We start from the raw sequence: 15,492 nt of genomic DNA, 5'->3' as shown, positions 1-15,492 counted from the left end.
GCTCTATATTAGGATCGAAACTTGCAGGTGATCAAAAGGTTAATGATTATTCCTGGACAATTTATTGGTCAGAGACCCTGAAAGAATCCATTGCTGGTTATTGTTCTCGACGTAGGCATTTTATGAATCCATGCTCAATGCGCTCTTGCAAACGATCCAAAACCGCGTTCTTTGGTTATTGATTTAGTGCCCACTTTGCCCCTATTTAATCCACAAACACTAGTGATACTTATGCATCACTAACACTTTTTAACTCAGCGGAACTCGCTTCCTGCAGATATTTTATACCTATACTCATTTCCCCAGAAGAATACATTTGAATGATGCTGAAGCAGTATGCATTCTAAAATATTGTAACGCCTGGTTGACTTTGGTTGAGCCTTTTCAACCAGATGTCTTCATTTGCATCCCTTTCAACCCAAGTCGCTCCAGGGAGCTACCATCAGGCCGTGTCGAATCGGCCATTTACATCCATATCGACCCTTACTAAGGCCATTTCCAGCTAGCTTTTGTGATACACCTGTACCGGTTAGGCTAACCCCTGTTTTCCTTTGCTGTCAGTTTTTTTCCACATTTTCCCCTAATATCATTTACCCTTTCATATACTGAGTTTTTTCTTTCTCCCTTCTTTTCTCTGCCTGTTTGTTATCCTCTCTCTTCTCTCTCTCTCTCTCTCTCTCTCTCTCTCTCTCTCTCTCTCTCTCTCTCTCTCTCTTCTCTCTCTCTCTCTCTCTCTCTCTCTCTCTCTCTCTCTCTCTCTCTCTCTCTTTCTACTGAGTCTGGTAACACTTTTCTTCTGCTCTAAAAATAATGCAGAGAGGGTTTCAATTTTTTTATTTTAAGTTTAATGTTTCATATAAGAAAATTATTTAGGTATGGTCCCAAAATTAAAGATATTATAGTTTTGAATAATTCATTATTTACCATATTTTATTATGGGTCAGTATTTAATTATTTGTATTATGCTCGCTTCAATTCAGAGATTTGAATAGGTTAATTTTATATCCTTAAACGTCCAATTTTGAGAGAAAGAAAACTTCTTTCTTGAGAAAAAGAGTCTGTTTTGGACAGGTGATACATTGAGACTTCTCCGAGTGGCCGGATGAACTGTAATAAAAAGTTGCAGTGTCAGTATATATATATATTGCTGTTGCTAAGCTGCCTTATCAACATATAAAAAGTAGTTTGTTGATAACATTCAAAACCAATATGCTAAATCAAAATATATTGCAGGAAAATGTGTTTGACAGGTGGCAATAACATCAAATGTTGCAAAGGAGTTATTAATGGGTTGTAATAGGAGTTAGTCAATAAGGTTATGCAGTGAAGTATTTTGTAAGCCTTCCTTTACAATATTTATTTTATCAGTATAAACTTCATTCTTCCATTCAAGCTCAATCACTCGAGACCAAGATGGAGAAGATAGTTTTCTGCAGTTGTTGTCTGACCATATCATTTTAGATTCGAACTTTTTGACTACCAGAGACAGTGGTTTACAGGTTTTTCAAGATAAATTATCTCTCGGTTTATATACAGATTATTATCATCGTTAACACAACGACCATCAGTATTCTGAATTGCAGATTCATTTTTTCCACTATGCAACCGAAAGCAACAGCTGCACCACTATCTTGAGGTTATCTTGAGATGATTTCGGAGCTTTAGTGTCCCCGCGGCCCGGTCCTCGACCAGGCCTCCACCCCCAGGAAGCAGCCCGTGACAGCTGACTAACACCCAGGTACCTATTTTACTGCTAGGTAACAGAGGCATAGGGTGAAACAAACTCTGCCCATTGTTTCTCGCCAGCGCCCGGGATCGACCCCGGGACCACAGGATCACAAGCCCAGCGTGCTGTCCGCTCGGCCGACCGGCTCCCCACTAACTTCAAAACCAGCAACACCACCAATACTACCACCAGCACTACCAACACCACCACTATTACCACCAACATCACCACCAACACCAGAACCAGCACCACCACCACCAGCACTACCACTCACCCCAACCAGCACACTCTCCAAGACCCCAGAGAATTCCCCTTTCACAAAAGGCTTCAAGCTCGGTTTCTGGGCCTCACAGGAAACACAACAGGGATTTCTCTAAGAACATCCGTGCATTGTTATTTTCTCTCATCCCGTTTCATGCTCCGTTAACAGTGAACTTTGTAATCCTACCTGTTTACTCTGTTACGACTTTGCTTTCGGTCTTTCTCAATTAAAGATTTATTCTGCATCTTTATAGACTCTACTAGTCATATGAATCGAGGGTTTTGGAGCTCTGTATATAAGTACTTGTGACTGTAACTGTAATGGCTATAACACTTAAAGAATAAAGTAGGATTTGGATGAACATTACAAAATTTATGAAGAACGAGATATGTCGGTCCAAATTGAATTTTACCTCGCGCGCGAGAGAGAAGGGGAGAGATAGAGAGACATTGAGAAGATGTATATATATATATATATATATATTCTTTATATATATATATATATATATATATATATATATATATATATATATATATATATATATATATATATATAATTAAATATGACCGAAAAAGTAAGATTAAGAGAAAATCCGTGTTAGAATTATTAATCTTACTTTTTCGGTCATATTTAATAATATATGTCTACAGGAAAGACTGCAACCAATATATATATATATATATATATATATATATATATATTTATATATATATATATATATATATATATATATATATATATATATATATATATATATAATATAAGAGAGAGAGAGAGAGAGAGAGAAATCGAGATCAGAGCGAATCGAGAGCAAGGCGCTACTTAGTCATTCTTGAACACCTGATAATTCTACTCCAGTCACCAAGATGGTGAAAACAGTGATTCTCGCAAGAGCATTGGGCATCTCCATCGCAGTGAATTCACCTGGCGCCCATTGGGGAACACGTAATGCCGTGGGATAAGGTATATGGGGCAGTGCATCACAGCAGGGGGAGGTGGGGTTCATGCCAGGTCCTTGGTTGGCTGGTCAGAGCAAAGAATGCCATTGTCTGAGTCCCCTTGAGTGCCTTCACTGTGACTGGTGATATTACCTCACAACCGAAAGCACAATTCTCACTCTTCCAGATCCTGAAACAAAAAGGTTTAGCATCTATTGCCATGGTTCTATCCCCTCTAATGGCCTTAACCATCTAGAGATATTGTGGTATCATCTGGTGATAATTCTATATGTGGCATCCTGCTTTACCTGGTGAAGATAATCCTCTTTATTTTCTGGAGACGTTGGCAAGCCATCTATTGTCTTCTCTCTCTGATGATCGGGCTTTCACAGTCCTCTTTGCTCGAGTTGTATGTGTCTCCTGCTAACGACAGGCTTTGTCGTTACGTGTGAGAGCTGTGTGTGTGTATTTAGCTATTTGTGCTTGCGGGGATTGAGCTCTGGTTCTTTCGGCCCGCCTCTCAACTGTTCTGTGTGTGTGTGTATTCAGCTATTTGTGCTTGCAGGGGTTGAGCTCTGGCTCTTTGGAGCCGCTTCTCAATTGTCAGTCAACTGGTGTACAGATTCCTGAGTGTGTGTGTGTGTGTGTGTGTGTGTGTGTGTGTGTGTGTGTGTGTGTGTGTGTGTGTGTGTGTGTGTGCGAGTTTTGATGGATATCAACTAGCGAGTTGTGAAATTCAGCTCTTGTGCCCCCATCTCTTCTGGTGCATAAATTTGCGAATCCTTTAGAATTATAATATAAATCCGTGATCATATACTGTATATATTTTTACCAGTGTTAAGAGGTAAAATTTCCTGAGCTTTTCCCTTTATTCCAACCCTCTTGATTCAGGAACCAGTTTTGAGACAAACATTCTTGACCTTTTTCAATCATGACTTGGTGTTTCCTAGTAAGGAGTGTGCTCGTAAAACTCGCATATTAAAGTTCTGGTCTCAGAGAGGAAGTCGTTCTTGTCTAGGTTTCATGAAGCTACTTGGATATTCACCTGTTTTGCATAAACTTAGGATGTTTTTAGTTAAAATGGGTTGTCTAACGCTGGTTTGTCCTCATATTAGAATTTTGTTAGTCGTACGACATTAAGTCGTCAATAAAATAAACACACAATGATTAGTCAGGTGTTAAGAACTCAAGCATGGCGTTTTGTGCAGTAAGGTCATCGTTAGCACGGTCACGTTCCGGTCCAGCTTTCACTCACATGGTAGGTAGAGTGAATAGTTCAGTTATTTAAATATTTATGTTAGATTATTCGACTTTTATGAGAAATGGACTTCACGAATATTAGTCAAAACCCCAAAATATAAGAAAATTACAAATTCCACGAATGGGACAAATTCTTAATCTCACACATTAAGCCCCAACATCTAGGCCATCATTTACATTTTATTGAGTTTGTTTGGAAATGTATTTTTTATCATTTGTCGGCGTAGTGAGGTTGTGTGAGAGCCCCGTGCACCACGTTCCTCCCCCAGCATACTCATCCATTAGACGGTGGCCCCAGGGGAAAGGCCCAGGGTGAGAACACCTTCAGGCAGACGCTCATACCCTCATGTTGCTATAAGCAGAATTACACATTTTTAAACCTAGAACGCGAAGTGGAGCGTGGAGAAAGCGAGAGAGAGAGATAGAGAAAGACAGAGAGAGAGAGAGAGAGAGAGAGAGAGACGGGGGGGAGAGAGAGAGAGGGGGGGGAAGAGAGAGAGAGGGGGGGAGAGAGAGAGGGGGGGAGAGAGAGAGAGGGGGGAGAGAGAGAGAGGGGGGGAGAGAGAGAAAGCGAGAGAGAGAGAGAGAGAGAGAGAGAGAGAGAGAGAGAGAGAGAGAGAGAGAGAGAGAGAGAGACAGACAGACAGACAGACAGAGAGAGAGAGAAAACAATAAAGATTATATTTACCCAACTCCGTTTTATCTCTGGCAAACACCGCGACACATGCAAGCAAATACAAAAATGTCGTCGTGGCATCATTGCACTGCGACGACAAATATATACACACACGACATGTCCAGCATATCATCAGAGAGCGACGACCATTTAAGTCAACAAGACGTTTGGCTCCAACATTTATTCAACGTGGCAATTAACCTCGCTTCAATCCTCACAGAAAATTGCTTCATATCGTTAAAGGAGGAGACGTGGTATTGCGAAGTGAGTCATTAAGGTCCTTGTCCTCGCTTCTTACTAAGAGGAAGAGGAGGTCCCCTCTGCTACAATCTCTTGTTATGGTCTCTTGTTACTCTCTCTTGGTATAGAATCTTGTTATGGGCTCTTGTTTTGAAGTATAGGTCTCTTTGATACGGTCTGTTGCCATTGTCTGTTTTTCCTGTCTCCTGTTACGCTCTGATTTTACAGTTTTTTGTTACAATTCATTGTTACTTTTATTGTTATAGTCCATTGTTACTTCTCTTGTTACAGTCAATTGTTATTTATCTTGTTACCACCTATTGTTATAGTCAATTTGTTGCTTCTTTGTTACTTCATATTGTCTCTTGTTACTTATTTCAGTCCATTATTACTTTTTTATTACGGCCCATTGTTACTTAAATGCCTATTAATAGTTCTTTACTTACATTGCAGTGAATTGTTTTGAGATCTGCTCAAAACATATACACACGAGAGCCAGAGATGTGTCAAAAATAGCTCTGCATAGCTCCTTCACACACATCCTTGCTCCTTTCTTATGTGTCACCTTTCTATACTTTTCTACTTTTCACGAATCTTCTGTATTTTTGACACATCTCTGGCTCTCGCAGATCTTTAATCCCTTCTCTCTAGCAGTCTCACATTCTCTTTTATTTCATACACCTGTTTAAAATATATATATTTTTCTTTGCGAAACTTTTTTAGCATTCACATATCTTTTACAGTGGCAGTGTCATATATCTGTAACTTCAATACATTTGTACTGTTCGAACATTTCTGTTTTTTCCATTTCTTTGCCTTTCACACATTTCAGCTTTCCACACATCTTTACAATTTTCGCATATTATGAACTCTGAATATTTAATTATTTTCAAATTGTTTAAACTTTTAAATACACAGCTCACAAAGAGGACTGACTAAGGAGGCAGTAAACCGAACACCAACAAATGCCTCAGTATTGACAAATAAATTGATGAGTAATTCACTTAATTGTTCAAATTTTCCTAATTACTTATCTAATACACTGAAATAATTTTCAGACCTCGTAAAGCTTCGGCCATTACAGCAATGAGAATGTAACACTACGCTTTTAATCTCCTTGACTCTATGGACTCCAGCTTTTTATATTATATATTAAATTAATTGTACTTCCCTTGCTATTATGCAAAATTATATTAAATGATTTTTGTATATATATTATGTGTACAGAGCACAGCTAACATGACCACTGTACCTGTGTTCGTCTGTTGCTGGTGCACTGGCTTTGGTACGGGTGCTGTTAGGGGTCGACCTGGGTTCGAAGCCTCCGAGGCATCATAGAGCTTAAGTGATATCTCTCTCATATATATATATATATATATATATATATATATATATATATATATATATATATATATATATATATATATATTAATATATATATATATATTAATATATATATATATATATATATATATATATATATATATATATATATATATATATATATATATATATATATATATATGTCGTACCTAGTAGCCAGAACTCACTTCTGAGCCTACTATGCAAGGCCCGATTTGCCTAATAAGCCAAGTTTTCATGAATTAATTGCTTTTCGACTACCTAACCTACCTAACCTAACCTAACCTAACTTTTTCGGCTTCCTAACCTAACCTAACCTAACCTATAAAGATAGGTTAGGTTAGGTTAGGTAGGGTTGGTTAGGTTCGGTCATATATCTACGTTAATTTTAACTCCAATAAAAAAAATTGACCGCTTTCATAATGAAATGGGTTGCTTTATCATTTCATAAGAAAAAAATTAGAGAAAATATATTAATTCATGAAAACTTGGCTTATTAGGCAAATCGGGCCTTGAATTGTAGGCTGAAAAGTGAGTTCTGGCTACTAGGTACGACATATATATATATATATATATATATATATATATATATATATATATATATATATATATATATATATATATATATATAATATACCCTGAAAGATTCGACCCCAGCCAGCCAGGGGCGCAATATACCTTGGCGTGTCATGTACATTCACCACTGGGCCACAACGACTGATAAGAGAATTGGAAGTCATCAGACCCTTAACCCAATTCCCAACAGCATTCGGTGGACCTTTTTGAGCACAACTATTTCATCGAGTCATCTCGCATGTTGGGAGCACATGAGTAACTCAAACGTGAACAAGCTTGAATGGTCCCCAAGCCAATACGTTACTCACGTGACCCACAGACTGAGAGGTGTTTCGAAGAAAAAATCTGTGCCCAGTATCTGTGAAATATCTGTGATCGACAGTGTGGTAATGGTCGACAGTGTGGTATGAACAACAGTGTGGTATGGTCGACAGCGTGGTATGAACAACAGTGTAGTATGGTCGACAGTGTGGTATGAACAACAGTGTGGTATGGTCGACAGTGTGGTATGAACAACAGTGTGGTATGGTCGACAGTGTGGTATGAACAACAGTGTGGTATGGTCGACAGTGTGGTATGAACAACAGTGTAGTATGGTCGACAGTGTGGTATGAACAACAGTGTGGTATGGTCGACAGTGTGGTATGAACAACAGTGTGGTATGGTCGACAGTGTGGTATGAACAACAGTGTGGTATGAACAACAGTGTGGTATGAACAACAGTGTGGTATGAACAACAGTGTGATAATGGTTGACATTCTATTGCCAAAATGCTTTACACAACTCTTCGGGTAGTAAAAGCGTCGAAATTTATCTATTCGTGCAAATGGAACATCTATCAGTTGAAGTTACGTATTGTACCTTGTTCTTGAGGAAGGAACTTGTAAAGAACTGGGATTTACAATTGTGCAATTTTGTAAAAAATTCACTCAGACCGGCATATTATTATTATTATTATATTTCAATATTTGGTACACACATTGTGTCATAATAAGTATTGGCTATGTTGAGTTACAATGAAATTAAAGGTTTTTATGAATATGATGAATGTTGGAGGCCACTGTGAATGATACTGAAGATGAGGAGTCACAATAACGTGGCTGAAAAATGTTGACCAAACCACTCACTAGAAAGTGAAGAGACGACGACGTTTCGGTCCGTCCTGGACCATTCTCAAGTCGATTGTTACGGCCGAAACGTCGTCGTCCCTTCACCTTCTAGTGTGTCAACATGATAGTGAATGTTAGGAGCACGGTAAATGATAGTGAACATTGGGGCCACTGAAAATGATTGTGAATGTTGGAGCCACGGTAAATGTTGCCGAATGATGAGGGATTACTGAATGTTAGAAAATAAGAGAACTCAACATACATATCAGAGCTAAGACTCGCAGACTGTCAGAGAAGCCGATCACCGCCTCTATTCTTAACACCAGAAAAGTGTCGATATAAAGTGTCAAGCCAGCTCATTGTCACGGGTTGACAGATGTCAAATTTGAAGTCCTTTTGGCCTAACCAGAAGCATGCGAACCTAGACAGCAGCCAACCACCCTAACCCACTGACAATGTTGCACATCATTTCGAGGAAAAGACAATTTTACTTTTATTTATTTCACAAATGAACCGGTCATTTTAACTGAGTTATGGGGAACGTCAGAACAGGTTGAGAACACGTCACACAGAGAACAGGTTGAGAACACGTCACACAGAGAACAGGTTGAGAACACGTCACACAGAGAACAGGTTGAGAACACGTCACACAGAGAACAGGTTGAGAACACGTCACACAGAGAACAGGTTGAGAACACGTCACACAGAGAACAGGTTGAGAACACGTCACACAGAGAACACGGGGGTTATCTTAAGACTTACCATGATGTTGAGCATTGCCTTGAGCGACGACAAGAATGATGAATTCTATCTCTTACGTAATGCTGAGTTCTTCAGACGCATCATTCTCGGTACATAGTTCAGTTTATCTCGTAGCGTCACCTCTTAATACACTCGCTAAAAGCTAAATTATCTAAAATAAAACCACAATAAGCGTTGCTTATATCCATCTGCCATAAACGTCGAACATTAGCACGTAAATAAAACAACAATAATATAATGAAATCGATTTACATTACATTTAAAACTGTCAAATTCAGACGAATTCAAGCACTTTGTTTTGGTTATTTTTCCCGTGCAAGACAGGGAGAAGTCGTGATTTCAGGCGCTAGTTCCCGGACGTGGAGTGGCGCGGGTACTCCATGGGTGGGTGGTGGTCACAGTGGAGCAGAGAGCGAACAGTCCTCTCCCACCGACCTGCCAGGCAACACTGCTTCTCTCTCTCCCTCTCTCGCCTTAGATAAAATTACCCTGCGCATGCGCAGACCGGCGAAATAGGTTTCGAAAGGACGAAGCTCTATATATGGTGTGTGTGTGTGTGTGTATGTCAATTCGTATACTTGTGTTTATGTGTCCATAAAAAGTGTATGCTAGTGTAAATTTAGATGAAGTATCTGAAGATGGTTTTGAACCATGGTTTTAGAGGTGTGTGTGTGTGTGGGAATATCTGAACAAATCTTGATGTTAAACATGTGAAAGAGAGAGAGGAACGTCAACATGCAAAAATAATGAGAGAGAGAGAGAGAGAAAGAGAGAGAGAGAGAGAGAAAGTAGATATATAAAGCAAACTTAAAGATACTTAAAAACACAAAAAGGAGAATACTGGAAGATAAACAGAGAAAACAAACAACAAGACATGATTCCTCAGAGACTTCAAACTAGTCACGAGTTTTTTTTTTCCTGGCCAAGACCGTCTCTTAAATAGAAGGAGGAGAAGGGGAAAGTGCCACCGAGTTACCTTTTGCAATTTAGATCGTGAACGTTTCCTGGGCGTGGTAATCAGGAGAATTGCCAGGGGCGGGTCCGAGCAGCTTTTAAGGATTGGTCTCACCATTTCCTAGCAACTGCTCCCAGCAAATCCCAGGGACTTATCTCACGGGAGGAACTCATCCGTGTCACAGACGGTTGTATGATGGAGCTTAGCCCCTACGTCTAACTGGAAATTATTGCGTTATCGACCGAAAAATATGCTTTAACGTCACTCAGAGAAGAGTTTCAGCATGTAGCAGGAGATGAACTCATCAGGTCTAAAGATAGGTTGTAGCATCTGCCTGAGAGAGGTCTTAGCATCTCTCACAGCCAGGTCTCACCACCGACCCAAAATAGGTACCACAATCTTGGTACCTAATATATCTCTCAGATGTTTCTCGGCATCTCTTACGATTGACATTGTGATCTCTGTGTGTTCTCGTATCTTAAATCAGATAACTCGTTATGAGAGACATTACTGATTTTAGCGAATGATTTTGATAGAAACGTGACCACCCAAAAAATCATATTGCGAGCAGAGTCGATTATGCATTAATAAATGCTGATGATGATGTTATTGGGGTATTGATCAACTTACTGACTCCATCAACAATTTTAAGATCATTATGTGATCATCGCTGTTCATATTAAGACCATCCTGATACCGACAAATCTTATCCCGAAGGCAAATTTTTGCGTTCAAATCAGAATTATTGTGAATAAAATGCAACTCTTAGATATCACAAGGTTGGCCCCCCACATAAGTCAAGGTGTTTTTTCTATGTTATTCTTTTCTTTATCTTCATGTTTTTGCTCCTTTTCTTTTTGCTACTTTCTATTTCATTCTTCTGCTTCCCACTTGATCCAATCAAATCTTCCTAAATCCCGAACTAATTTACAAAAACCTGAAATATAGTAACGGAGAAACACAAACAGAACAGAGAGTAGACATGCAGAGAAGAGGACAGCAAGAAAAACAATCCAGAGACATAGAGACGAAAACGGACAGAGAAACGGAATTATAAATAAACATTCCTAAAAATCGTAAGACCCAGGAGCCACCACATGCATATTTACGGCAGCTGGCATGAAAGGTGTGATTGCATCTCCGACACAGGTTCGACAGAGTGAATAACAAGGAGGACGGCACGCTGGCGGAGACGCAACAGGCGCTACTGATTTGCGTTAGCGCTGCAGGCATTGTTGAGTGAGTTAGTTGGTGTTATGTAGTTTGTGGTAAAGGGCACGTGAGGGGAGGAGGGAGGGGCAGAGGGGAAGAGTCACAAGGGTGACTCACAAGGGAGGCGGAAGCATATGGGGAAGAGTTTCTTCCCCCCTGATACACCTGTTCACCTAGCAGCTGTATGGGAGTTAGACAGCTGTTAAGGACTACCTCCTGGGAATGTTTGTGTGTGTGTGTGTTTGTGTTAGAGAGAAATATGAAGTTATTCTTGAAGATCTTGCTTCATTGCTTCAAGATTTTACGAAGATCTTGCGTATTGGAGGGATAGAGAGGGAAGGAGAGAGAATAGAGGGGTGAAATTACGAGGGAAAAAGGGTGTGGGAACCGACCTGTGAGATTTATATTTATTTAATTTATATGAATTTATATTTACGTTAATTTATATACTTCGATAGCAATTTGTATAATGATAAGTGGACTGTATTTCTGCAATAATCTCATAATCTCACAAATCGATCCTCTACACATTAGGGGGGTTATTAAATTAATATATATATGCAGCCAATCAAACTACAGAAATAACTACATACATTGATGAGGTTCCTTATCTTATAGTACAGCAGGTTAGTCCACCAGGTATAACTAGGGTGTAGACACCAAATTATCCTCTTTGAGGTAGCCTCCATCACCCAGTAACTGGTGCACATAATCTTGCATCCTCGTCTTGACCTGTCAAAAGTGCGCTAGCTGTGAAGCCAGAATCCTATATATGACAAGCTATATCAGAGAAAACACTATACAGTACATGGAACATTAAAGACCTGGCTTAATTACCTTTAGTATGAGGCGATTTCGCGTTCTAACCGGCTAACCCTATATCCTGACATTAATGGCCATAAATGAATGATAAACGGGTTTCGGATAGACACTTAACTTGAATTTGTAGACAGCGTGTTGACAATGGTACACCTTTGGGTTCCATAACACTACGTCCAAGTAAATTTAACAGGAGCCGAATTTGCTCCCGTGTGAGCCTCTGGTCTCAATAAACAATAATGGCTGCCCTCCTTCCCCACTGACGCCTGGCCTACTTTGTCCAGATTTCAGAAAGTGATAGAAGGGTCACATTTACTCTACTTTAATATTGATAATTAAGTTAATTTATATAAGATGTTTTTATGATGGTAAAGTCCAAAGACTAATGTATTTAAGAATAATTCCCAGCAGAATAGCTGGTGAATTATAATAGTATGTGGTGATGATATCCCGTTTTCTTTAGACGGTAATTCCACTACAAGTTACGTTTTCTATGGGTAACTTGCTTATACAACAGCAATTATCTGTATGATATATTAAATGGTGTCGGATTTTCCGACAAAGGGAGCAGTAAAGCAGTTACTCTCAAGGGGTGTTGTTTATTCTGTGGGCGGGACAATTACGAATGCAAAGAACAGTTCAAGGTAAAGAAAGTTTATGGAAAAGTAGAAAGAAGGACCAGAAATCAGGAGGGAAACTAGAGAATATCGAGGGAACGGGTTATGTAGTTCAGTAATTTAACAGTGGCATTATATATTTTAAACACCACCTTTATTATTGTAATTAGTTTTGTTATCATTATTTACATTGATAAAATCTATAGGAGCCGTGATGGGGATTCGAACCTATGCGTTTGATAGTCCCAGACGCACTGCTTTAAACGACTAAGCTTCGATATGGTTAAAGAATTGCAACCTGGGGGGTTGTGCTGAACCCACTCCTCGTGGGTTCAGCACTAGTACTAGCAATTGTAGCAGCTAGTAATAGTAATTGTATTTTGAAAGGTATATTTATAGCAACTCTTTCTCATAAAGTAGAAGAACACATTTTACGTCCCAATTTTATGTATAAAAAATCACAATACAGTTCCTTCACAAAGTTTTATATATTTCACTTTATTAACATTAACAATCAAGTATCAAGTGTTTTAAAATACGAAAAATGAAACAGAATAATTATAAAGCAAGTTTTCAACATTGCAAACGCACGTATCATGTGATTTTGCAATTACTCTCAATGTTGTAATCTTTTAAAATTTATTTTGGGTTGGCGTGAAGGATCTGCTAATGAAGCCTAGTTAGAATGCGGCATTGTAGAAGTAAATCAATGAGTTGTCAGCATGAACGAGCTGTCATTGTGGTAGAGCTGTCATTAAGGTAGAGTTGTCATTGTGGTAAAGCTGTCATTGTAGGTGTAGTACTGTCATTGTAGTTCAGCTGTCATTGATGTTGAGTTGTCAGTGTGGTGTCCCCGTCATTGTCGAAGAGCTGTCAGCATGGAAGAAGATCATTATGTGTGAGAGTACTGCAGCTGTTAACTCAGTCGAGAGAATGAAAAACCCGCGTTGAAGAGCATCTACCGTACAAATATAAATGGGAAAAGTATGACGACTCTCTCCTTCCTTAGAAAGTTCCAAGATCACAAGTTGGTTAGGTAGAAGAAAGACAGTCACTCAAAGTTTTATCTGGAAAACTTCTGGAGTAAGTAGTTAGTGAAGTCTGCTTTAGGCACTTCTTAGTCTTGCTGGGAGGCTTGAGGCGAGATGTCTATTCAGGATTCAGAAAGTAGACGTTTTTTCTGTATTTCCTTCTGTATTTTTCTTCTGCAAGAACAAGGAATACAACTATTTGTTTATTGAATATTTTTAACAATTTTTTATAAAATTTCGTTCTTATATTTTTATTTTATTGTTGTATTAAATAAAATAGACATATATAATATTTTATTATAAATATATTCGTGCCTGAACGTTCATGTTTTATATATAACTTTGTTGTTACAAGCTTTCAAAATATATATATATATATATATATATATATATATATATATATATATATATATATATATATATATATATATACATATATATATATATGTGTGTGTGTGTGTATATTACGAAAATAAACACGTGATTAAAAATGTGACAATGTCAGACCACGGAGGAAAAATGAAACAGGAATTTCCTTAAGTACTTTCGTATATTAATACATCTTCAGAAGGAGTCCTTCTGAAGATGTATTAATATACGAAAGTACTTAAGGAAATTCCTGTTTCATTTTTCCTCCGTGATCTGACATTGTCATATATATATATATATATATATATATATATATATATATATATATATATATATATATATATATATATATATATATATATATATATATATATAATTTTAAACAGATTCACTACTAAGAGCAGCTGTAAATCCATAAATTAAATATTAAGATAATTCTTCTTTTTAATACTAGCTTATCTTTGATTTTCTTGTTTGTAATAATGATGGGCTTGGGTTTCTTTAATCAAGATTTTTGTTTATTTTTGTTTATTTTAATGAGATATTAGCTTGAATTATTTTTTCTTTACCTTTTATTGTTTGAGTTCTTGAGCAGCAACCTCGGCAGCCTGGCTTGTCACCCACTGTCATGATATCAACATTTTTGGCTTTCTATGGAGTTACAAAGTTCCTGTTAGTCTTCCTATTCCCTCAGTCAGCTGGTGATTCCCTGTCTCTATCAATCTAATTTGTTGATGTTGGATGTGCACTACCTTGATGGTCCTAGGAATTACCATAGCCTAGAGGACATTTCCCCAGGTATTTCTACGAGGTTAAAGTGATGATCCTGACAAGTGGGTAGATGAATACGGGTGTGTAAGTGCTCGTCTGGAGCTCGTAACATCTGGTGTTAGTCTTTGTCTCCTACTGGGATGGAGATGGTGACATTTATTTTGGTCAGGAAACTCATCCTGATGCTTAGTCAGATATAGTGTTGGATCTATCCCCATGTTATTGAGGGCTAAAGCCGAAGAGGAGGATTCACGGGCCTTCGTTCATATTCCATTTAAGGTCGGTGTTAAGTTGGTGACTACAGTCGCAGCCCTTAAAAGTGAATCTAGAATGCCAGATTCACTGCTGACAGCAGTGAATCTTGAGTGTCATGCCAGCAGACAATAATGCATCCACCTCCACCAGATGGACTCTCTTTCCTGTGCCATTTAGAGAAGCCAGTGACTTACATTTAAATTTACGTGGTACTGATTCATTAATGAAACTATATACAGTTGCCATTATGTCAGCTTTATTAGGCCACTTATAGGCTATGTTTAATCTTCGTAAGGAACCGTTTGGCGTTAGATAACCTGTCAAGTTTTATTCTTATTGTCTGGGGGTGACTATATAGACGAGAGACGACTGTCGACGACAACCTGGATGTTTCGAATATTTAAGTTCCAAAGTTGGTGCAGAAAATTCCCATCATCTCTAAGTTCCTTAAGCTAACACACCAGTCCTTTATGATAGATCCCATCAAATATTATAATTAATATAATTTTTTCTTGGTAACAGTCATTATTTATATAATAAACTATTTAGAAT

General features: G+C 38.3%; 1 protein-coding gene across 1 annotated transcript in view; it reads right to left on the bottom strand.

Annotated features, from left to right (window-relative positions):
* LOC123767315 (uncharacterized) overlaps nt 1–9,347 on the bottom strand; it is a 311,605-nt gene extending 302,258 nt beyond the window's left edge. The window contains exon 1 of the mRNA XM_069312935.1: nt 8,912–9,347. Coding sequence (XP_069169036.1) covers nt 8,912–8,926 — 15 coding nt within the window. The 5' untranslated portion in view covers nt 8,927–9,347. The remainder of the gene's footprint in view (nt 1–8,911) is intronic.
* Nucleotides 9,348–15,492: the final 6,145 nt, after the last annotated feature.

The sequence above is a fragment of the Procambarus clarkii genome, chromosome 74 (assembly GCF_040958095.1).
Source record: "Procambarus clarkii isolate CNS0578487 chromosome 74, FALCON_Pclarkii_2.0, whole genome shotgun sequence".
In the NCBI taxonomy this organism is placed as follows: domain Eukaryota; kingdom Metazoa; phylum Arthropoda; class Malacostraca; order Decapoda; family Cambaridae; genus Procambarus; species Procambarus clarkii.
Note: the sequence above shows the minus strand (reverse complement) of the source record. Positions and strands in the feature narration are given on the sequence as shown.